This window comes from Melanotaenia boesemani, chromosome 8 (genome assembly GCF_017639745.1).
Source record: "Melanotaenia boesemani isolate fMelBoe1 chromosome 8, fMelBoe1.pri, whole genome shotgun sequence".
Classification (NCBI taxonomy): domain Eukaryota; kingdom Metazoa; phylum Chordata; class Actinopteri; order Atheriniformes; family Melanotaeniidae; genus Melanotaenia; species Melanotaenia boesemani.
Genome location: NC_055689.1, coordinates 30,107,669 through 30,133,455, shown reverse-complemented (window position 1 = coordinate 30,133,455; position 25,787 = coordinate 30,107,669). Strand labels below are relative to the sequence as shown.

Here is a 25,787-nt window from a genome sequence, read left to right as displayed (position 1 = left end):
CAGCAGGTCAGATAAACAAGAAGGGGCATGGGAATTAAAGGATTTAAAGACAAAAGAATCTTAAAATTAAATCGCAAGTTCATGTGTAATGTTATTTCATGTGTGTTAAAGTTTATCAACATTTGCAAGTGGATTCAAATCAATTCAATTCAAAAAGAGCCCAATGTCACTCACAAAGTAGTTTACACTTGTAATAACAGTAACCGTTATATAATGAAAAATACTTTAATAAACCCGGAGGGAAATTGCAATGTTTTACTAGGTTGTTTTTTTAGGTTGTTTCTTCTCTGTGTTGTGTAGAGGATGCAGAGAACCATCCACTATTTCCAGCAGCTTGTGCAGCATTCCTTTCTGGCCTCTTTGAGTCTTTGGATCTGATGCTGCCCCAACAAATGCTGTACTGTACTGACTGCACTTTCCACAACAGACTTCTAGAAGATGTGCAACATCTTGGTGCAGACAGTAAATGATCTTCGCTTCCTTAAGAAGAGTCTGCTTTGTCCCTTCTTGCATTTCCAGTCCACTCTGTTGTCTAGCTGAACTTGCTTTTATTCCTCCACCACCTCCGCCTCTTCTCCCAGGATGTAAACAGTGCTTTGTTTACTCCTGTTCCTCCTGAAGTCAACAATAATCTATTTTGTTTGTGTTCAAGATGAGGTGATTGTTTCTGCACCATCTCACAAACTAATAAGTTCTCTGTACTTGGCTTCTTGTACATCACTGATACTCCCTACAACTGCAGAGTAATCAGAGTATTTCTGCAGATGACAGGACTCTGAGTTGTATTGGAAGTCTAATGTGTACAGTTTCTCCAGCTGTTTCTTCACCTGACTGCAGGAGACAGGCTAGAGGTGGAGGCAGAGGAGGTCCTAGTATGTTCTGAAGTTAAGGGAGATGAGGCTGTGTTAAGGTCCATGACTGAGTTGTTGAGTAACAGACAGAGTGGTGGTGTGACAGGAAAGGTGTGGTGGGCTTGTGGAGGGTGTGTGGTCTTTTTAGCTGGAGGCAGGGGGTGAACTGAACCTATTGACGAACATGTTCTGATTGTGGTCTGATCTCCCTAAAGGAGACAGAGCAGAGAAGCTATATACATTTTTAACATTTGCAAAAAAAAAAAAAAAAATGCAATGTTGTTGTAATGTTGGTAATGTTGCAGAGAGGAAGCAATGAATACATTAGGATATTGTGTCTGTAACCTAGCAACAATGGAGCAGATGACATAACAGGCTGTGTCTGCATCAGTACCAGGTATGATGCAAACCACTACCAGAAAAACACAGGTAAACTCTCTGGGTACATATAGACAAAAACTCAACTAGCATTTCAGTTTCCCTTGTGGAGTTCTTATTTACAGCGACATGTTCAGGATGGCACCAACGGTGGATAAAAGCACTGCAATTCCACCTTCTTTTAGCTTTCCACTGACTTTCTTATCATGGTCTGCCCATACATTCTTAAAGCAGTGCACATTAGAGTCCGGGATGTGTTCATGCAGCTATATCTCGGTAAAGCATATAATACTGCATTCCCCTTTTTCTTTTTGAGACCTTGTTAGCACTTTGAGCTCGTCTATTTAGTTAACCAACAATCTCACATTACCCATCAGAACGGTTGGAAGTAATGGTTTGAATTTCCTCTACTACGTCTTACTCCTGCCCTGCACTATCTTTGCTTCCTCTTCAACCCAGGCCCATTCCCTGACATCCTGGATTATGGACTATCTGCCATCCAGACCAAAGTACGTTAGGGTGGGGAGATGTTTCTGGGACACTGGAATGCAGTACTGGGGCTCCACAGGGGACTGGTTTAGCTCCCTGTCTTTTCACGCTCTATATATCACACTTGAATCCTGCCACATACAGAAGTATTCATATGATACAGCTGCTGTGGAATGTGTGAGTGGTGAACAGGAAGACAAAGACTGAAGCTTCTAGAAAAATGGGTAAAAGGCCAGTTCTGTGCTATGTAGTGAGCTGGACTCTATTAGGACTGTGGTGGAGCAGCAGATGAGGAGGAAACTGCAGGGCATTATGGACAATAATAAACACCCTCTCCATAACACCCTGACAGGACAGAGAAGCAGCTGCAGTGAGAGGCTGATCTCACTCCGCTGCAGGACTGGGAGGTTAAGGAGATCCTTTGTCCCTTCGGCCATTAGACTGTACAACAGTGACTTCGAACATGTTCTTCATAACTTTTAATGGGGAACTATTACTCTTATATCCCTCAGATCTTTTACTGCTTTTCTTATTTTATAAATTTTAATTAAATATCTTTTTCGGACTATGTGCATATTTGTACATTTGCAAGCTGTTGGGCAATATGAATTTCCCCCCTTGGTGACAGATACTTATTTATCCAGATAGTAGATTGTATAGATAGTATTTATTCATCTATGTGGTTGGACCTTCTATGGTTTGCTGCCACCGTGCGGTGCATTCTGGAGTGGAATAATCAAACTGTTGCTCCTATAACTATCCTACTCCCAATCCCACAGGTCATTTGTTCATATAGGATAAGTCACGTGTTTAGCTGCAACGGATGCTGTGTGTCATGTATTATATTTAGGTGATGCCAGTTTAAAATGATGCTCTCTGGCTTTGTTAGATACCTCTCGCTTCGTCTACTTTCTCCCCGCGTCTGTCTTTGATTCTTCAGAGGAAAAGTGTAGGAATTGAATGGTGTAAATTGGAGAATGACTAGGGGTGTAACAAAACATTGGTCTACACAGATGCACTGATTCAGTGATCACCATGTCAGCAGCATTGATCTAAACTGAAAACATTGATCATAACAGAAAATGTGGACTTTGTTGGTTTTGTTCTAAAATGCGTTTTTGAAAAAGGCAGATGTGTAACTGGGGTAAAGTCAAACTGTACTACCTTGGCTATTATAACTACGTTCTGAACATATTTACTTTAAGACTAAACACGACTAACACTAGTTAGGAAGGAAGGAAATGTTGGTTTTATATTTTTACTTATATAGTTGTTACTGTCCAACTTTGTCAGGACAACTTAGCCTGTATTTTTATGTCTTAAAAAAACAGCTTCCAGAATCAAAAGTGAGTCTGAAAGAGAATCCCAGACATGACTTGTATCTTATGAATGAGAACACCGTGGCATACAGTGCTTCAGCCTTCATTTCTGAACCAGCTCTTTTAATGCAACACAATGTAAAACTGTTGGGAAATTTCAGCCCTCTGTCAAACATTTTTCATTTTGGTCCAAATTATCAGTGGCACATTTTAATACAACCGGGTTAGTATTTTTTGTTGGGTTCTTTATTATGGAAGATTTCTTTTAAGAAATAAAGCACCATCTTGCCATCCTTGTATTAAGTGCAATAGAAAATTGACATGAAGTGTTTGAATTTAAACATCTGTTGTATGAAAAAAGATAAACTCTCTAGTTTTACCTCTTCTGTTTTGCTCTTCCCACAGATGGATCATGATCCGAGGAACCCGGCCTACATTGCCACTCAAGGTCCTCTACCCTCCACTGTGGCTGATTTCTGGCAGGTAAGGACACACATAAATGCAAACAGACACACAATCATGAAACAAAAATCAATACGTTCTCCTCTCTTAAACAAGAGTTAGCCGATTTTTATTAGTGCAGCAAGCCACACAGGAGACCAGCTTGTTCTGTGGATGTCATTATTAATCTATCCTTCCCCATAATACTCACTGCCTCCACAACAGCTGCACACACACACACACACACACACATAGCAGACTACAGTGGGACACACTGTTAATGCAGCGGACGACAAACACTTTTCTTACTGTCTCAAATGTTGGATTGGACTTGAATCAGGATAGCAGGAGATCAATAAGTTATTCTGGCGAGTCTTAAGGTATATGTGTTTGTGGAGTGTAGCAGTAGGGAGGTGTGTGTATGTGTGTTTGTGCTGGGAGGAAAGGTCTCCTTATCAAACATGTTGTGTCCCTGCAGCATTCCTGGTGATAGCAGTAACCTGAACGGGAGAGCACAGAGAAGAAATCTCAGGTTAAAGCTCAGCTGCTGTTACTGCTAATGTACCAGAGCCAACACCAGCCTTTATATTTGTATAATTGTAGTTCAACTAGACAGAAAGTTATTATTTCTTGAAGGTTTTCGTAAATACCAACACCACAACATTCAATTAAATGAAAATCTAAAGCCTTATAAAAAATTTGATCTGTTTTCCTCGTCCATCGTCTTTGGTGATTGCGATTGCAAATTTGCCGGCTTGAAAATGTTTGTTTCCATTTGTACAACACAGAACCTTTGAAATTGTGTTGTGGTTAACAGAAACCATCTTAAACATCAGCCATCCTTCTTTATAGTCAGTCCTTTTGAAAAGCCTAATAAAAATGAAAAACCCAAGATGTTACTAAATTATGGGTTTTCCTGACTTGAACAATTTCTTAGTTGTTTGGTAGTTTCCTCGTCCCTCTTATCTCACTATTTCTAAACAAGCTCATCTGTCAGCAAAAAGCTAAAAGTTTAGTGTTGTTGTGCATCTGTATGTTGTAGATATATTCTGTTCATTCTCAATTAACCTTCTTCATTCTCTTTTACATCTCTTTACCCTCAGAACAGAAAAACTCATTACCTCTTTCTTTCTTTTTTAAATACCAACTTCCTCTTCATTTTTTTGCCAATATTCTAGCGTCATTATCTTCCTGCATCATTTCTCCATCTCTGCTATATAAATATAGGGGACATATTATAAAGGGGCACATATTAACACCTTCCAGTTAGTCCTTAGGCAAGACCCGTAAGGCCACTGCCCAACCACCTCATCATGAGTGCGATTGAATAGAGAGACATACCGGCTCAGACGTCACCAGGTCGAACAAGGTCTGTGTCACGTACTGAGGAACGAGGGCACTATGGCGAGAAATGGGCCACTGAAAGAAAATAGAAGCCACTGGACACGAGATGCAAACAAGGCACTGTTAGAATGCTACTACTCCAGTAACCTTAGTGAGCGGGGCTACATGAAGAGAATGTGGAATATACATACATTCTGCACTGACATCGAAACAACTTGTAGCTCAGATTTCCAACATCTGCAAATGACAACTGCTATCCCAGTTAGAGATTGAAGAAATACAACATGCTACGGCAATAGGTCAGAAGGGGACCTTCAGAGATTGGGTACCATAAATTATAAAAATTGGTCAAAGATTCCAGGATGAATAAGTGAAGCTAGCTGAGACAATGGCTTGTCAGGCAGTAAGATAAGATGCATATCCAGAGTCTAGATGGACTATAACACTAAATACAGGCCTCAGAGCATGCCTGAATTTTACTCAAAAGAAATCCATGTTATTTCACAATTAGCTATGCATAGTAAAAACATTTTGACCAAACATTTGCATGGCACTACATAGGCTGTTAAAAACCCTTAAATATTTTTTTAAAAAACAACAAAGTTTAACCGGGCCTTGGGAGAGGCCCCATAAGGAATATGTGTCAATAAAAAGTCAGCATCAAGTACACAGGCCTTAAGCTGGAAAGATCATTAGTGATATGGCTCATCATGGATTCATCTCAGCCTGTGTGTTTTCTAGGCCTCTACTGAAGCTTTATCCAGCCTTACAGTTGCAATACAGCCAAGCTGACTTAACCAGAATTAATGTGTCTTATCAGAGTGCTTAATCAGGAGCTGGCCAAGGTTATTGCAGCACATACATCACGTTACAGAATATTTTCAACATCCTTGGTATGAGACTTAAAGACAGTTGCAATATGAAACTTTTGGAAAGAGTATTATGTACAGCTAACATATTTTTCTCTGGAAAAACATAGGCTTAAATAAAATGAGCACTTTAACCAAACCTCAGATTTTAATAGATAGAGCTTGTTCATCCAGAGCCAGGAGAGTTTTCATCCTGTCAACTAAAGCAAATTAACACCATTTCTCAAAAAAGGTGCACTGTCACACTTTTAGATCTATGAGACTAATTAGAGAAACACTGTGAAAGTGAGAGGAGGCGGCCGAGATGTGCGAAAACCTGCCACAGTTAATGTCGGGGAAATCTCAGTCTGGATGACACGAGCAGCCATCTTGGTTATGCAACCTGATGATGTGGGACTGCTATTGTTTTATGGCTTCCATTAACGGCTGACTGTTACCTCTGATCAAAGTTGAATGGATCTCCAGAGCAGACAAGGTCTCACTGTCGAATGACCCAGTTGGGGGAGTAAATAGTATCAACAGCAGTAATTTTTCATGATGCTTGATTTCTTTGTAGTTTCTTCCCAAAGTCTGAAGCAGACCAAATGTTAAAATGTGCTTCTTAGACTTTTAATTCCAACCCCAAAATAGAAAAATTTACGCTTCCAGACTGATAGCTACCATCTGAATGAGTGGGTGATTGAGGACATCCACTCACACCCAGTCACAAGAATATCACTCCTACTCTTAAAAAAATAGCTTGACATATCAATAGAAATATTCTGAAGAGCACTGGTTAGCACTGTTCATCTGTTCTTTTAAGAAATAAGTAATAACTAGTACTAAGGTCTAGTTAAAAAAACTCGACTGTTCACAGAACTTACAGCTTATTAAGATTACAGTTATAAAATCAAGACAAGAAACCACAGACTCGTCCACTCTTGTCTCCACAACTAAATCACAAGTATGAGGTTTTCAAAGAGGCAGTTATTTACTTGTCTATGTGATGTGTTTGCAGATGGTATGGGAGAATGGCTGTGTGGTCATTGTTATGCTGACACCTCTTGTCGAGAACGGGGTGAAGCAGTGCTACCATTACTGGCCTGATGAAGGATCCAACCTGTACCACATCTACGAGGTAAAATGACTCCTTCGTAGCAGAACTGATGGCTTGGGGTTGGGCTGTAGCAACTTTACATTACAGGCTTTACATTCGGTATAACAAGGGTGCCCAAGTTCAGTCCTGGAGAGCTACTGTCCTGCAACGTTCAGATTCCCTTCTCCAACAAACCTGAATCAGTTGGCTGAATTCCCACATTCGCATGTCATTCAGCTCTGCAGAGGTCTAGTAACAAGCCATTCATTTCATTGAGCTGTGTTGGAAATGGATGCATCTAAAAGGTGTAGGATAGTAGCTCTCAAGGACTGGACTTGGGCTTTCCTGCTGTATAACATGTCTGTAAGGTCCGTTTTTTCTTTTAAGGTAAAAAATAAAGAAAGAAAAGAAAAATGTGAATATCTTATTCGTTGTGATTTTGAACAAGCTACATGATATTTCAGTGTCTGATTAGCTAGCATTGATTGGACTTATTCATTCCCACATGTATACGGATGATTGCCTGAAACCAGGCAATTCTCCAGCTCTCAGTTTTCAACACCCAGGCTTTCTGTTCAGAGTAATTGATTGATGTACAGTGTAAGCCAATGGGGCCATGAGATCATAGCCAAATTTTCATTCTTGAGAACGCATCTGTCGCAGGACTTCATCTTAATGAAACTGGACTGGACAAAGGTTCCACAGGAGCAAACCTCTCAAGAGATTACATCTCTTAACGTAATTTCCATTGTTGTGTCCCCTGTTGGTACTCATTTAGAAAAAATATGTTTTGTTCTCATGCTGCATGAGACATACTGCATGTGTTTGCCTCGTCTTTACAGGTGAACCTTGTGTCTGAACACATCTGGTGTGATGACTTCCTGGTTCGAAGCTTCTACCTGAAAAACATGCAGACCAATGAGACACGAACCGTCACCCAGTTCCATTTTCTGACCTGGTTGAACCAAAACGTCCCAGGAGCCAGCCGGACGCTTCTCGACTTCCGCAGGTAGGGAGCTACTTCTAAACATTTAACATACTGAAAATCACATTTCAAAACACGTCCTCTCTATTGAAATCAGTTATTTAAATTACTGAGTTCTTTAAGGGTAGAGCAGTTTCTTTTCTTTTTTTTTTTTCTGTGGTATGGTTCACTTCCATCTCGCCTGAATGAACTGGGGCAAGCCAAAATAACCAGGAGTTAAGGAACAGTGATGAGTTCCCTCTGTAGATTCCCACAGCAAAGGCTCCCAATTCTATTTTTGGGGGAATACAATACCAGAGGTACAGTAGTATGCATAGCTGGTAGATGCCTCCCTTGTGTTTCCATATGAAACCGTAATCATAGTTGCTTCTTGTGGAAATAAATTTCATTTGAGGTACTCAAGGTTATTTCTGACATTCAAAGAGAAGACATTAAGGCTACTGAAGCCTCATAGAAAGTTAACTTAGGAAAACTTTGAAATACCAACGGTGGAAAAACCTGCTCTGTAATCTTAAATTAGTTGAGTTTACTAGAAATATGCATGGAAAACCTGTCCCACTAAACCACTTTAGTTTTTACAAATGCTGAAACTAAATGTCTTAAGTTCTATCAACCTTTTGTCTTAGCTAAAAACCATTAGTTCACTTAAACCCTTTTCTTTTTGCCTCGTAGCTGTTTAAACAAACTCTAAGTTAGATTTACGCAAATTGTTTAGTTCTTTCAAATTAAGACTAAATCACACCGACTCAGTTTAATAGAAAGTCAACTTAAAATACTCAACTTGTTTCAAATTAAATATTTGATCTATCTGAAAGTAAATTAAATTTTACAATATAATATTATATTGTATACTATTGTATTATATAATATTAAATAATACCATATTACTTAAAGGTGCATCTTGGGATATTTTATGCTGTAGCTTAGGGGTTGAGAAGTACAGTCTGCAGAACTGAGAATGTGACACTCGGTTACGTCAGTACCCATCACCACTTTATGCCAGATGCAACATGTTATGGTTTTCGTGGTGGTGGGTGTCTTTACCTGTTCTTCTCACTCATGTTACCAACTTTAAAGTCAAGGCTATAGAAACACAAAAGAAGTTTCCAACATGATCTAAATGTGAACATAACACAGGAAGTAAGTATAACTAAAGTTTATTGCACAGCAACCACAATAAATTAAATTTTTTGCTGAATATACATCTCCCATGAGTCTTTGTGGTCCATATATGTTGAGTTTTGAAAATAGCCCCATCCCCTCTGAGAGAAACACATCATGTTCAGTTAACTTTGCTAATCATTATCGTCTCACGTAAGAATGTTGAAAAGTATTAGAAGCAACATATTTGATTTAGCAATTATACACTGTTTATACAAAACATAAATGATAATAAATCACTACTAAATAAACTATTTTCAAACTAAATCTGGGTTTACAGGGTTAAAGATTGAGTTTCTTTTGTTTTTCTTTTCCTCCCAAGGAAAACCTCCAGAATGAATTTAATCTTTTGTCTTTGGCTGAACAACAGTCCACATCTGTTGAAGTCAGCTTGTAAATAAATGCAAAGCAAAAACACAGGTTTTGTGAAAGATCAGCAGAAGAAATAGTTTTCTATTCCTGCTGTAATTGTTTTCCACAAGAAATCACACATCTGAAAACAGATATGGTGGGAATATCCCTCCTGTGGGTGAAAAAAAGATGTGCTGTGTACCACTACAATACCCTACTTCCTAGGGCCATTTCTGTCTCTAGGTCTCTCAGTAGATTTTGACATTAAATGATGTAATTATCTGTCAATCTAATTATCATTTCAACTGGCTTTTAAACTGGCATGGGCACTTTTGCACATGGTCAAGAGTGCCCAAGAAAAAAAGAGTCTGCAATGGCACAATAACAATCAGTGATAGCATGCATCTTAGTAATGTTCTGATAAACATGTAAATTACGTACGAAATTGCTAAAATGCAGCTATTTAAATTGTTTTAGCTTGTGAGGTAATTGGTAAACTGGAAAAAGCCTTTTACTAGCAAAATGAGAGTGGCCCCATTACCACATATCACCACAGAATTGGACTTACCTTAGTCAATAACTTCATTCCCTTCCTGTACTGTTATATTGGCATAAAGACAATCCTCCAATTGAATGGGCTGGTGGAGCTATAACCATAACACAAATTAACTGTGTGTGTAAACATACAAATGAATGTAATGCTCAGAAGCCCAGCTGCTTTAACATAGTTCTGCCATTGTTGTCTGGTTCTTGTTCATTAATTTACTCAGCATTTGGCAAGAAGTTTATGAGGGTTGTTTAATTTAAAAAAGAGAGATAAAAAAGCAGGATAATTAGCAAAAAAAAAAGAAGCAAAAAAAAAAAAATTAAGAAGCATTTTTTAAAAGTCAGCCTCGGCTCTCCAGGAGTTCTGACTTGTGACCCTGATCTAGTACAAAAAAATGTCTATATATCTTCAAACATCCTGGGCAATTTCCAGTCTATAACGGTGTAATTGAAGATGTATTGAAGGAACTCAGCCGGACTGATCCTTTATCTCCGGCGCCTTTATAACCACTCCCCTCCTTCTCCCCTTCGACCTCTTTTAAACTGATATACTGTATTGCCTATTATGTGGGAGCCGCCCTGGCACCTTTTGTTTGATTCACTGTGGATTTTCTTGAGCAATAGACCCCCAACTCCGTTTTTATATATCGGCCCTGTGTTGTCATGCTACTGCCGCACATCAATTAAGTGGGATATGAAGAGTAAGAGTTTGTGGTCACAGCTCTTAAAAAAGGGTCTGGTGGACGTCACTGTCCACCATCAGTTAGAAAATATTGCTTTTACTCACAGGGTGTCGGGGTCAGAACACAATGAAGAAAGCACAGAGGGAGATATTTTTCACTTTTATTACTACAGTTATGGTACTTTCATGATAACAACCTGCCCCCTCCTCTTTTTTTTTTTTTTTTTTTTCTTTTTTCCTCCTCTTTTTCCTGTTCTTTCACCTCGGTGGGTCGAGGATACCGGCTGAAATATCTCTGCCTGTGCCAGCATGTTATTTACTCACACTGGACTGACTGACCAGAAGCATTGCTTACAAATCCTCTCTGAGCTTCTCCCTCCTGTTTTACCAGCTAACTAGCGGTTGCCACTGTCATTTTTGTGATGTTGCAGCTAGTAATATGAGCCCAGTTGCATAGTCACAAAAGTGATCATTGGAGACTGTGACTCTACAACCAAGGGGCCTCATGGGTCCTTCCCCACCCTTCCTAGCCTTTTTACTCCTCTTTCCCCCTCACATCTTCCCCTCCCCTTCTCTACTCCTCCCTCTCCTCTTTCTCTATCCTCAATGTGCTCAGTGATCTGAGATGACCTCTTGCCTTTTTGCTTGCTCTTGGTTTGCTTGACTGGCTCTCTCACCATGCCTCCTTTCCTCTCATGGTTGCTTTTGTCTTTCTCTCCCACCCTCCATCGGTCTTTCCTGACCATTTCTGACCCTTAATCTGAGAATACGTCCACACTAAAACTGAGGCTTATCTCTGTATTGTCCTTTATTGTCTGCACTGAGTCGATGTTTGTGGTACCTGACCGCCCAAGCTTCCTCTCAGTACAGCTAATCGTGAGACCTGTATCAGATATTGAACAGGATTATGTTGTAAAATAAATGGTATCTTTGCATCTTCTGCGTACAATGAAACTGTCATCATTTCGAGCCCATTTGCACCATTATTTTGGAAGGGAAAAAAAGGCGTTACAGCAGGAAAAAAAACAAAACAGATGTGCATGATGTAGCATCTATACCACTACAAGCCGTAGTCAGTATGTTGCTACAATTAACTGTTCCTGAGGTAATGATGCCAGGATTTATCACCCTTAATCTGAAACAGCAAAAAGCAAAAAAATGAAATATGGTAACAGAAGCAGATGTATGTAAATGAGTGAAGCTGTGTTAAACAGTGGAGGTCACAGGCCAGTGTCACACTGCAGCGTGTGCACTGCTTACATGCAGATTACAAAAGTCACTGTTGCTCACCAGTTAGAGAAACATTTTTCAGTCTTACAGAGTTTGCATGTTGATTAATTGGTTTAATTTAAATAAAAATTAAAGCAAGAGATGTTAAATCTTTTTTTTTTCTTTCTTCACACATTAATAGTGTTTATGAGTGGACATCCTGTCATCCCCCCTCTGTCTTCTCACATCTCTCCACATCAATTTCTTCCTCACTTTATTTTGCCATCTACTCTTTATCTATTTCTGTCGAGCAAGAATCTTTCTTACGGGGCAGTTCTTTTGAATATCACACTCCTTCATACACCCACATCCTGCCTGTTGGTGATCCTCTGCTGGCTGTTTCCATGGTAACATCACTTGTGATTGTCTGCAGTGAGCTCAGACTTTTCAGTTTTGGTGGAGTGGACAATGAAAATGTGTGAGTGGGAGGTGGAAAAACTTAGACATCCGCCAATGAACTATATAACTATAAAATAAAATAACTATATCACTGTCCAATCACTGACGTTTCTGTACAGTGACGTCCTGGACCCAGGAGAAATTCTGATGTCTTATGAGTTTCGTTTTTTGATCTCTTGATAAATCTGTTTCTTTTAGCTAGAAATCAGAAGTTACAAAAAACTGGAAGACATTGAGATAATAAAAGTACGTTTAAGCTTTTTTTTATTCTTTTTGAACATCATAAAAACTGTTCTGTCAAAGACTATTCACACCTTTACTGAGTAACCAATGCTGAAGCATTTTTCATCTCAGTAATTAAAGAGTTGTTCCAACTGCTAAAAGGCATTTTATACATCTCCACTAGGATTTCAGATTTGTTCATTTGTTCGTTTTATTTTGCACATTTATACAGTAAGTTGAAATAAAAGACAAACGATACAGTGCAGGAAGAGGCAAAAAAAAACAAAAAACACCCAAACAGGCATAACAAGCCTACACAAGCCTCCTCCAGATCACTTTTTTTTTCTGCTATAATCTCCAGGTCTTTGAGGTTGCCATTGCTTTGTTTAGGATTCAGGAGCAGTCTGTGATATTTCCTGGCCACTTCAGCTGTACATTTTGGTTCCTTCATGTGATGTTTAGTTCAGACTCCCCGTTCTTTTTCTACAGAATCTTAATGTAGTGCTCCATCTATTGTGATGCTGGTTAATTTTAGCCTGCTGCTTAGTACACTGGCTGAAAATACTGAAATCACAAATTCCCATTGCCCTTTTTAACCATTGGTATGGTGTTCAGAATGCTTCCCCTTTCTTAAGCCACATTTAAAAATCATACTATATTTTCATCTCATCCAACCAAGGACTGATGACCAGGAGCTTTAGAAAGGTCTTGGTGGCGTAAAACCTTCCTTGGATCAGCAGCTTCAAAGACCTGAACACTTGGTGTATTGACATATTGACATGAGAATTGATAACTTTTTTCTCGACTACTTTAGTGATGATCCTTGAATTTTGGATGATCTTAAGAAAAGAGGATAGCATTGAAATTAAATAATATGCAATTGAGATTCAAAATATACAGCCAAATAAATGTAGAAATGAACTACATTAACATTATGGGTTCGCCCACTCAGAGTCCAGACCAGATTCTTCCACTGAGAATCTGTGGAAAGTCTAGAGCAGGGATCCAACTCCAGACCACTTGGGGCAGTGTCCTGCAGGTTTTAGATGCTTCCCTACTGCAACACACCTGATTCAAATTGTTTGTTTTCAAGTTCAGCACAAGCCTCTTAATGACTCATTGATTTTAGTCAGATGTGTTGCATCCAGGAAATATCTAAAACCTGCAGGACACTAGCACCAGAGGTCCAGAGCAACAGCAAAGAAACCAAAGGGCTCATTTGAATACTCAAAAAACCATAATGGTAAACATCAAATGGTTAAGGAAAGATGGATGGAGGAATTTATAACTTCAATACCAAAGTGGATAATGTAGAATAAGAAAGAAAAAGTGCAAATATGAAATATTTTGTTGTACCAGGTTGTTCTAACTCAATTTCCTGTTCTCGTTTATCTACATGAATCCTAACAAACATGACTGTATGAAACTAGTTGGGTGTGGCTTTCCTCTTATGGAAGATGGGCAAGCTTTTCTATGCTAAAGGAGTTTCATATATTCAGATACCAAAAGAGAAAGTAAAGGAAGAGCTTAAACTTATTACTTTCACATTCAGAGATTTACTGTGTTATTGCTGATGTACTTCTGGGTTATTTAATTGAGTTAGAAACCCTTCAGAGCAAAAGAAAAAAAAAATCAATTGTGTTCCTGGAGATTATTCTAGAAAAGTGGTTTATCCAGTGGATACAAGTAAGTGAATTAAAATAGTTAAACAAATGTCTTCCTATTGTTTTTTACTTGTTATACTGACTTACAGATAAACCTGCTGATCAAACAAACAAGAATGAAACACATAATCATCTTAACACAGAATCAAGGGAGAACATGTTTAAAACCAAATCCTGGTAAAAACATGCTGAAATCTGTTTTCAAAGATTAAAAATTTCAGTCAAAAAAATACCCATTGAAAACTTGTAGTTAGGAAAAAAACGAAGCAGCACTGCAGATTTAATCCTTCTTTTCTTGACTGATGTATTGCAAACCATTACAGGTTTAAAATAAACAATATTTGAAGATATCACCATTAAATTAATCAAAGATTCTCCAGCTGGGATCAAACTCGGCCTCTCCCCTTTTTTCTCCCATGGTGGCTGCATGTTTGTGTAGATAAAAAAAAGTTCACACATTAATATTCCATTTGACCACCTTTAGCTTAGATTACAGCAACATTCGCTGTGGCCTTTTTTTAAGCTTCTGTAAATTATTTCCATCCAGTGTTGCATTACGTTGTCACCAAGATCTTGTATTGATGATGGGAGAGTCTGAACAAAGCCTTCACGAGCACACACCAAAGATTCTCAATGATGTTCTGGTCTGGACTCTGTGGTGACCAATTCATGCGTGAAGATTATGTCTCCTGATCCCTGAACCACTCTTTCACAAATTTAGCCCCATAAACCCTGGTGGTGTCATCTTGGAATATGGCCATGTCATAAGGGAAGATGACTAACCTGCTCATTCAGTATATTCTGGTGTCAGCTGACCTCATTCTATGGACACACAATGTTGCTGAACCTAGACCTGACCAACTGCAGCAACCCCAGATCATAGACTGCCCCCATAGGCTTATATAGTAGGCACTATAGACATGATGGCTGCATCCCTTTATCTGCCTCTCTTCATACCCTGATGCTTCCATCGCTTTGGAACAGGGTAAATCTGGACTCATCAGAAGACATGACCTTCTTCCATTGCTCCTATCAAAGTCCTATCTTTATGCTCCTTAACAAAGTTAAACCTTTTTCTCTGGTTACCCTCACTGATTAGTTGTTTTTCTTATGACTACACAGCTGTTTAGTCCCAATCCCTTAAGCTGCCTTCATATTGTTCATGTGGAAATGTTTGTACTTTCGCTGTTAAACTGAGTTCTACTGTTTTTCTTCCATTTGGTTTCACCAAATGTTTAAGTGATCACTGATCACCGTCATTCAGAATATTTTTCTGACCACATTTCTTCCTGGAAGAAATAGTTCCCTACTCTTTAATAATGTGTTGAACAGTTCGTAATCCAGTTTTAATAGTTTCTGCATCTCTGGGGATGTTTGTCTCTGCTTGATGTCAATGATTTGACTCTTCTTTAACAAACTAACCAAGGGATGTGTCTTTCTATATAATTATTTAAGAAATGAGAAGCTACCCATTTCATCAGTTGGGGTTAAATAACTTGTTTTCAGCTAAAGCATAATCACCCATGCAGTAATTATCCTAGTTCAAGGTGGTGACTTTTTTTTCTTTTTTTTTTCTTTTGGTCAGGAAGTGTATATCCACTCATTGTGGTTTCTTTCTTCTGAAACTTTTGAGTATGTTTCAGTCACATAATCTCAGTCATTGGAGTCTGGAAATGTACACGATGTATAGGAGTGGCCCATTCTATTGCTCAGTCAAGAGTCACCTTTAAAATGTAGGGTTTTAAACTTTATGAGGATTTGGCTGTTGATAGGGGTAATAAAACAAAGAAATTGATTTTTTTTAAATGAGGATGGTAATGGGTAATTAAAATGTATAAAACTAAGCTTTAATTTCAGCCTCTGTGGAATAATTCAGTCTATAAAGAGATGCACTGTACATTAGCTTTTACTGAAACTATTGCAGTGATTGTAAAGTAGTAATTGAGTTTAAAACTGTACAGTGTAGACCAGATAGTCTCTGCATATCCCTTCTTTAAAAGAGCCCAGATACATTGGGGGTAATGACTGTATGTGATGCTGTATCCGTCATGTTAACACTGACTTCCTGTTTGTTTTGATTTACAGGAAAGTAAACAAGTGCTACCGGGGTCGCTCTTGTCCCATCATAGTCCACTGCAGGCAAGTATCATACTAAAGTAATCTTCTCTTGTTCCTGTGTTCTAAGTCACAAGACTGAGTTTGCTGCATAATCCTAGCAAACAAGCTTTTTAATAATACTGGGAAATTGTTAAATAGCTTAATCAGATGATTTAAAGTCCAGTGTGGGTTTTCTGTTTAAAGAATGTGAGGAATCTTCAATCAATTTAGGGTTTTTTAACTGGTTTCGAGTATTTGCATATAGTTTTGTTTCTTCGATGTGTATGTAGAGTCAGGACATCTCAATCAAGTAACTTGACTTTAAAAAGTTATTTAACTTGTATTACGTACAAGGTACGCAATACACTCAGAAATGTGATGAGCTTCTATTAAGTTGGGAAAAGTATTAGTATAAGTAAAGTGTTTTGGTCTAAATGAGCTAAATTCACCACAAAAAGGCACTAAACATTTTTACAGGCAGTAACCCGTGAATGCAAACAAAGCAGTTTTTTTTCCTGAGGGGGAAAAAGTGGCAATGTACAAGCTAATTGGTTAACTGGTTCAGTAAATCAGGTTCTGATAAACGGAACTGGTGGATACCAAAGCTCCCTGAAGATTTCCCCGTGTTCTTGGGCTGCAGTCCGGCATACACACAAAATTGTTAATTACAGTAAGGATGTATCGTGTACACAATCACATCCACAAAATTTCAGCAAAAGTTTGCCTATTGTAAAAAAAAACAGGCCGAACTTTCTCCCCTTTGGTCCAACTTGACTAGAATGCAAAATTCCAGGGAATACAGCATAATAGCAAGATATGTTAATGTTTATATCTGATGTGTTAGCAAGCAAAACATTTTTGATTTGATCTCTTTGGCTTTTGAACCAGCCACTAAATGTCTACCAAGTTGTGTAGGAATAGAAATTAAATGGCAAATTGTGTGGGTTCAAGCAAGTTCAAGAGGTAAAATGTTCAGTAAAAATTTTGTGCATTTATTGTTCTAATGTCCCCTGCTTGAACGACAGACTCAAAATGTTAAAAACCAAAAAGTGACTTCTTTGGCTTTTATTTGTCTAAATTAAGCTGAATTAAGGAAGGACTTTTGAACCTCTGGAGTGCTAACAGGTTTTAGGAACTGTTCTAAATTATTCTATCAGAGTCAACGTTGCAGAACCATTTATAGCTCTAATATACACAGAGTGAAGCAATCAGGACGGGATATAAGCAAACGGAAGAGTGCAGATGCACAAATTCAATAATCACACAGCAGCTTTTTCTCCTCTTCCTATCTCATCTTTTCTCTCTCTTCTTTCCTTTTTCTGTTTCAATCATTTCAAACTGCCAGCGAAGGCAGCAGACATCTTGACACGTTTACTTACAGCCCTTCAGGCATGTGTTGAAACACACACACACACACACACACAAATCACAAACTTTGATCACCTTGTAACAATCCTGGCAAGGTGCAGCCAAACGAAAGAGATGCATGCACTCGTGCTGCTGTGGTACTGCTCAATTACTGCAGAAAATAACCAAGGTCTCGGTAAAAATGAAATATTCTGGAAATATTGACTCATGCCAGCACACACTCCAGTTTGCTGGATAACACACCAGCCCATGTAATAGTCTCACAGGGCATAGACATCAATTTTCAATGCTTGAAATAAATCTAGGATACAAAATATTCCTTCCACATACATTACTGAGTCTGATTCATTTCTGCACATTGCTTTACTTTAGATTTTTTTTTAAGAACAGAAAAAATGCATTTACATTTGTGTTGCTTTGACAAATAGTTTGTATTCTGATGTAATTTCCAGCATTTTAAATAAAGCTTCAGCGTCTCTGTTGAATTATTTACCTGAAGCTGTTAAACCCCCTTGAAACAGCAATAGAAGACTAATAGATCGAAACATATTGAATCTTATGCTTGACTTTAGAGTAAGTATGTCTATCTTCACTCCAGGAAGAAAATAATGACAAAAAGATTATAAATAATATGAAATATGCATTATGAGAGTAAATCTGTGTTACTCAGACCTCCAAACCTAAACTGTGCAGCTTTGGCATTCAGAGAAATGAAAACCATCAATATTAATTTAAATGATTTATTAATTCAAAAAGGGGAAAAAAAAGAATCCAGTCTTGGCAAATATTCCTAAATGCTGGCTAACAATTTAAATCTTCTTCTCTTCCCTAGATAAGCAAAGTCAAACCTGCCAACCTAAAACTGCTAATGGTAAACATAACCCCCCTCAATGTCAAGCTAATTTTCACCTAAGTTTATTATTTTAATATGAATAATGTATTTATTGCAGGACAAGTCAAAACCCTTAGTCCAGTGGGGGAAAGTTCAAGAAAAACATCAAATTATTAAACATTTTGAAAGTAATTATGCAAATTTTAAAATGTCCACGTTTACAAGTGTACCACTCTGTTACATCACCTCCTCCTATAAAACTATCTAAAATCATTTAGCTGGTTATTTCACCTGCCCAGTGGTTTGAAATCTTCTTTGTCTTTTTATGATTAAAAAAAAGGTTGAAGTTGGTGACCGGTCTGGACTGCAGACAGGTCAGTTTAGCACCTGGACCTTTTAAACTATAGTCTAATGTTGTAATACTGGGTTCATCAAGCTGAATTAATCAAGGCAAAAAAGATGACATCTGATTGGAGTTATGTTGCTTCAAAAAATGTTTATAGCATTTAGCAGAAACGAAGATCATCACAGATGCTGGCTGCTCACCTGTGCACTTAGAAAAGGTGACGGCTCCCTCTCTTCTAAAGCCCAGATGATGTTTTAAAATTCAGATTTGGCTAATGGAAATTAATGATATTAAAATACATTACCTGCTGAAAATCTGACAAAGGTTTAATTAGTGATCTGAGCTGATTAGACATGAAAGAAATTTAATCTTCTCCTTTCTGTGTTTTTCTCTCGCCCACCCGAGCAGTGATGGCGCAGGAAGAACTGGTACCTACATCCTGATCGACATGGTCCTCAACAAAATGGCTAAAGGTCGGTGTTGCACATCCACCTTCACATGTCCAGATGTTTCCATAGCAACCATGTTATGCTGTCAAATTACTTCATATATGATGAAATTCAATTAGGTAATTACAGTGCTGAGTGGGAATGAATATTGACACTTTCCATTAACACACACAGTTGTCACAGTTGTTCGCTCTCTGAGGAAACAGGCTTTTTTATATTTAATAGATTTTACCTAATTACTTGCAATGAATATTTATTTCAGGATCTCAGCTGTTTTGCTTGTTTTCTACTGTTAAGTAGAAAAAGTCAACAAAAGTGTTAAACTCAGCAAAAATTATGACATGATGTGAGCACTTGTACAAGAAGCTTGAATAGGAGGTTGCTTAAACAGTAAGGGTCAGCTTTGTGAAAACACCATTACTACATGTGATTATTAGACCAGTCTCACCAGTATGTCTTTCAGGGAGCTGTTATTTTCCCCTAATGGTGTAACTGATGTTGCAGATAGACTGTCCCTTAAAACTGCTGTATGAATTAATCCATTAGTTGTGTATAATTCATTTCAGCATACTTCTACATGCAGACACAGAAACCATGAACAGAGTGTGTGTCCCTGTTTTTAATTAAGTTCTGCTGACCGTGCACACTTTGATGTGTCATCAGGGCTCAAAGCCAGTGCAGTGAGCACAAAACAAGTTTGATTTAATTAATATTTGTTTTATGAAAGCAATGTTATAGCTGAAATACAAGCATTGACAACATTAGCCACATTTTGAGAAATAAATAATTATATATATATATATATATTTATATGAGAGAGAGAGAGAGAGATAGGGCTACCATGGCAGCAAATCATGCACGAGCAGTGCAACCATTGCTCCAGTGTTTTATGATCTTGGAATAAATAGGTTCATATTTTAGTTTTCAAGTTAAAGAAGAATAAAAATCTGATTGGACCACATTTAGTTTACTGGTAACATCTCAGACTGTTTCATTCCTTACAGCAGTAATTTCGCATGTGTGTGCATATCTTTTCATTGTGTGCACTGCTGCTGCAGCAGAACGAGCTCCTGGGTCTTTAATTCCACATCAAAGGGTCAGTTTGGGCATCTGTGGCCATTTCCCAGGCTGTCACACTGTGATCACACTCCTCGGCACTCCTGGGCGGGGTCGGTGGATGTGAGGGAGGGGTGGGTGGGTGGGGGTCTGGATACTTTAATGTCTGTCCTGAATTATAAATGTCATTTGACAAAATAGCAATGTGAACTGAATGCATATCTTTCTTGATCTAAAATGCCAGATTTGTGTGCATTACAATTTGTTCTACTATTGTGCTTTACCTGAGCCCCATTAGACTCAAAATATTTACATCTAACATCTACATGAGTTGCTGAATTTAAAAAAAAATATCGTCAAAAGTTTGGACATTGTGTCTTAATTTTTTTATATTTAAAGGTTTTGAGGTTCATCGTCACATCTTTATAAATAACATAAAGCTGAAAAGGTAAAGTGAGATAAGATCTTCAAGATACTGATTTAAACTTAACATTTGACTTCTTTTCTAAAGAAAAATGGCAACCTTTGCAAGTGGGAAAAGATGAGATGGATTCAGAGACCGGGAAGTGTGAGAGAGATTTATTATGAGGATGAAAGAGGATTTCACCCCCAATAACACAATGTGTAATCTTTGCTTTAGATGCCCTTTACATCAAGTGAAAAAGAGCTTTTTTGTGTTTTAAGGCTCTGAAGGCTCTCCTTATTTCAGCTTATCTAATTGCCTTTGAACAGGTTTTATAAACCTGAGGTATTATGGAAAAGCTAAACTCGTCCAGGATTGGTGTAATCCTCCAAGTTCAAACAGGAAAATCCTCAGAGGGGAATGTATGAGAATCCAAACCAACCTGATATGTAATACGTCAGAGTGGTGTTTTGGAGCTGCTCCATAGTTCGATGCTCATCTTCTATAGATGATTAAATTATTTCTGTTCCTTTAGTCAGACTCAAAAATTTCACATTCACTGTACTTTATCTACTTTTGTAGATATAGTTGGGTATTAATGAGTGCTGGGCACCTATTCAAAAAGTATTCACCTATTCAAAAGTAGGATGTTTCACAAACATTAAATTTAATGGTATATAAACAAAAGTCGTAATAATATATTACAGTCTAATAAATATGGCAAAGAAGGATGTAGATTTCAGGATTTGTGTATTCAAAGGGAACAAGTCAACTGGATAAATTTCAAAGCTGTATGAACCTGTAATGTCTGGTGTAACAGACAAAAAGCTGGATCTGAGTCCCGGTACTGTGGTAGGAAGGGATGTTTCAAGAGAAATTAAAGGGAGCATAAATGGGCCTTTAATGTGTCCAGCCCTAATATTAATATTTTACATAAGTTTTTATAACTCTCATCAACTGTGCACAACTTTTGCAGATAACAGATTTTCCTCAGTTGTTGGAGGGCAAAGTGGCATACAAAGAGACTGAAAATGTCAGTTTAATGTGAAATGTTAATGATAAAAAGACAAGTCTTTACTGCTTTTAGTATCCTGTCATGTCATCCGAGCAGTGATTTTAGAAAATTAAGTCCTCCAATCTGAGCCACAATATTGTTTGTTTGCTCATACTGTACTATTAAATACTAGCCTCACAGGCATCCTCTTAACTACCACGCCAACAGGTGGCGGGAGGCAAATACAACTCAGCATTTCCACACCAGAGCAAATGTCATACAAGTGTTTCCTTTAAAACCACAAAGCAGTGAAGGAGGAAGGTGGTTAGGGGTGTGGAATGACAGACAATTACTTGCAGCTCTTGTAATGTGGGTTTAAAAGAGCTGTTTCCAAGTTATATTCACTTAGCACCACTAGAACCAAGAACTGTTCACCAAAATGCTTTTGTTAGTTCCTGGTTTAGTTTAGGTAAACCAGAAAGTGACAGAAGTGTTGGCAAGTTTTAAAAAACCACCACCAAAACTTTTTTTTTTTTTTTTTTTTTGTTACTGTTATCTTAAAGCAGCTCTACTTAGCATTGGCAGATTTTGACACTTTGGCGCCCCCTAACGACGTATAATTCGGCATTTGTCTTGCATCCTGTCTCTTCTTTGAGCTTGCTCCAATAAAAATCAGTCCAGTGATGACTCTGCCTTACTGTGTTTAAATGTACATGATGCCCTAAGCAGAAAAAGAAGTTGTGACAAGTGGTTTCTCAGTCTTGGGACTCTGCAGAGTAATGACAGCCCCAAGAATATGCATAGTGATTGTCAGTGTGCCACCAAGACGAGCCAGAGGCACGTCTTGTTTCCTTCCTGATTCTCTTCTTCTTCACTGGTTTGTTTTTTTGCTAGTTGCATGTCAGCTATTCTCCTCAGCACGGCTCCAGCCATTTCCGGTGATATTGTTCCGTCTATTGCGTCAAGCGTCAAATAGCCAAGCTCTCGGAAAACAGACCAAATTACGCACGTGACCGATGCAGAAGACGGATGAAACTGTCTATATGTTTGTGTATTCCTCTTATGCATCGAGCATAAATGAGCCTTCAATGTTTCTTTAATGGACACAATTTTGCGGGTTGCCTTGGTGATGCAGTAATAGAACACATTATAATAACAGTTACTTCATGGGTTTGGGGTTAAAAAAATTAAAATAAGAGCATATTTGGACTAATGAAATCATTTTTTGCTGATTTTAAAAGGGGGCATTTCCCAAGTTTAAATAAGATGTGTTTGCTGTTTTTTGCCGCCTGTTGGGAATTTGTGTGCCTAGAATTAACGTAGATGTGACAAAAGTTTATTTACCAATAATCAATCTCATAAAGTGCATATATGAAAACTTTTAAAATGAGATGTCCGGATATGGTTTTGTAAACAATAAAATTGAAATTTCTTTGTACTTTTAAATACTGAGTGACCTTGAACTCTTTATACTGTAGAAAATAAGTTTCAGGACAGGACCTTTAACATAAGCTTTAGGATCAAGAAAGAACATACTTGGGTTTTATAATATACTCACCAGGCAGGAGATCCCGGGGAAGACCTAGGACACGCTGGAGGGATGACATCTCTCGGCTGACCTGGGAATGCCTCGGGATGCCCCCCAACAAGTTGACGAATGTAACTGGGGAGAGGGAAGTCTGGGCTTCCTACTTAGGCAGCTGTCCCCACAACCCAACCCCGGACAAGCGATAGAAAATGGATGGATAGATGGATAAATAAATCTGTATTTAGTTTCCTATGTTAATATACAATACAAAATGACAGCATTCATACCTGCAAATTAGGTCGTATTCTACTTAAGCCAACATGTGTACATGGAGGAATGTTAAATCAGTTAGTTATATAAAAGGTATTAATGCTTTTCAACTATTGGGGAACAGTAAGTCTTTTGCAACTTAAAAAAAAAATAAATAAATGAAACTTCATTCTTAATGTATTTTTTTCTTATCTTTAATACATAAATGTGTATTTCTGTAAGTTTGTAATTATCTTTACAATTACATAAGCTGCTTTCTATTCACTTTCCTGTATTTAAGGGTTTTATCTGTCCTGAGAAGCTTGGGGCCCCCGAGGTTTGCAGGCTTCCTCCCTACTGATCAAAGACATTTCCACCTCCTCCCCAACCCTCTCCCTTTCTCCTGATTCCAGCAGCTTTTCTAGTTAGAAATGAATTGTAAATTTGCCCAAGAATTATGGTGATGTAGCAGGATTGAGGAGGTATTGCTGTGGTTCTCACGTTTTTTTTTTTTTTTTTTTTCTCCTCATCTTTTCTTCTTGGCTAAAAGGCTCCCCCATCTCTCTCCTCTCTCTGTAACCCAGCACACACACAACCGCCCGCCACTCTTCTCTTCATCTTAAGAATCTTACGAAACCTGTCGAGTGCCTGTGCCTTTTCAGCATCCCTGCATTTCATTCTGCAGTTTTTTTGTTGGTTTTTTTTTTTTAAACCAGGTCCACACCAGCTGGTGTGCCCAGCGCTTAGCTTCGGGGTCTTTCGTGGCTTCCTCAAGGGCCCAGTCTTTTTTCCTTTTCTCCCTTCAGTCTCTCTACTCCTTCTCTTCTTCTAAAGCACCTCCTCCCACCCTTCTCAGTGTTGCTCCTCGACCTCCACCCCAGAGTGGGAGTCTTACAGAGGAGTGAGGCTCAAAATGAGGCTGAGTTTTTATACCAGGCCTTCTTTTTCTACACAGTTCCTTCAAAGGAGAGTTGTACAAAAAGGGAAAGCACTTTATCCTAAATACCGTCCATTTTAAGGTTTATCAGAAAGCGCACAATGGCCCTTCATTTGTTGAGGCCCCCCCAGGGGAAAAAAATTAACCAGTGAGTGTGTTGCAGTTTTTCTGGCTAGAAGGGAGTCTATTGTGTTGTGAAGAAGAAAAAGGTGGGGGGGGGGGCTTCACAAAACCTGTGAAACAGAAAGAAAATAGTGTGAATGAGCAGTTCTCCCACCATTCATTTTCCTCTTGAAGTGGGCCAGAAACGCAGCGTTATGTGTCACAACAAGAAAAAAGTAATTCTTACGCTTTTTCTGTTTTGAGAATTTTTTAAAAAAGAGGAGAAGGTGGGAGGAAAAAAAGGACAGACAGAAAGAAAACACTTTTTTTCCTCTCTCTCTCTCTCTTTGTGAATTTAATTGTTGCTCCCACTGTGCTCTGTTGTCTCTTTTCACTGTATCTTCAGCTATTTCTCTCTTTGCTTGAGACGTGTTCCTTCTTTTTTAAACATCTATTTTGCTGCTGCTTTTAAGAATTATCTCGTCCTTCTGCTTTTTACACCAACGCCTGGGTACCTGAGGTAATTATGCCCCTTTGGCATTGTGCATTTTGAAAGAAAAAAGAAGTTTTATTTGCCTGCCAGGAGAAAATTTTCCTAAAACAAGAAATACTAATTGAAACATTATGTTAATGTGTATAAAATGCACATTATGGTGACAAAATATCTTGTTAGTGTTTTACTTTTTTGAGCATAAAAGCAAGGCAAGTTCATGTATATAACACATTTCATATACAAGACAATCCCAGTGGCTTTACATAAAACAATAAAAGCATTACAGATGGTGCAAAGAAAGCATTTAAAGTAGCAAAAGGCAGCAACAAATAGCAAAAATAATACATTTGGGTCAAATTTTTGCCCGTAAGAACTAGAGACTGTAGTCAACGCTTACATTGGACAATCATAATGCAGAGCGTTGTAAACCTATATATAATTTTTTCCAAAAGAAAAAACAGTTTAGATCAATGTTTCTCATGAATATTACACAGAATAATTAAACATATCTGCACAAGTGAAACTTGGATAAGATTTGGATGTTTGACATTCTTATTAAATGTTAAAATGGTCATATTTACACAAATGGGAGGAATGACAAATAATACAAGTCAAATTCACACAGGGCCAAGTCAAATATTCACTCTCCTTTAGCTAATTTGGTGTCTGCCACCTGCTGACAGAAAGGACTCTTCAGCAGCTACATGTAACACTGTTTTCACCACTGACGGTGCTTTGAGAGCACTGAGCCAATGTAAGCAGTAAATCCTGAACTAGCTCAGCTGTTCACAAAAACACAGAACAAGTATCAATCTCTGGGGCAGGAGAGCTTACCATTTTTGGTTATGATACGATGACCTAATTCCCTAAATCTAAATAAATTAAATA

General features: G+C 38.2%; 1 protein-coding gene across 2 annotated transcripts in view; it reads left to right on the top strand.

Annotated features, from left to right (window-relative positions):
- LOC121643841 (receptor-type tyrosine-protein phosphatase N2-like) overlaps positions 1 to 25,787 on the top strand; it is a 252,573-nt gene that overhangs the window by 220,667 nt on the left and 6,119 nt on the right. For both annotated transcript variants that reach the window (XM_041991400.1, XM_041991399.1), the window contains exons 17-21: positions 3,443 to 3,520; positions 6,689 to 6,808; positions 7,609 to 7,775; positions 16,131 to 16,184; positions 19,097 to 19,161. In XM_041991400.1, the coding sequence (XP_041847334.1) occupies positions 3,443 to 3,520; positions 6,689 to 6,808; positions 7,609 to 7,775; positions 16,131 to 16,184; positions 19,097 to 19,161 (484 nt within the window). The remainder of the gene's footprint in view (positions 1 to 3,442; positions 3,521 to 6,688; positions 6,809 to 7,608; positions 7,776 to 16,130; positions 16,185 to 19,096; positions 19,162 to 25,787) is intronic.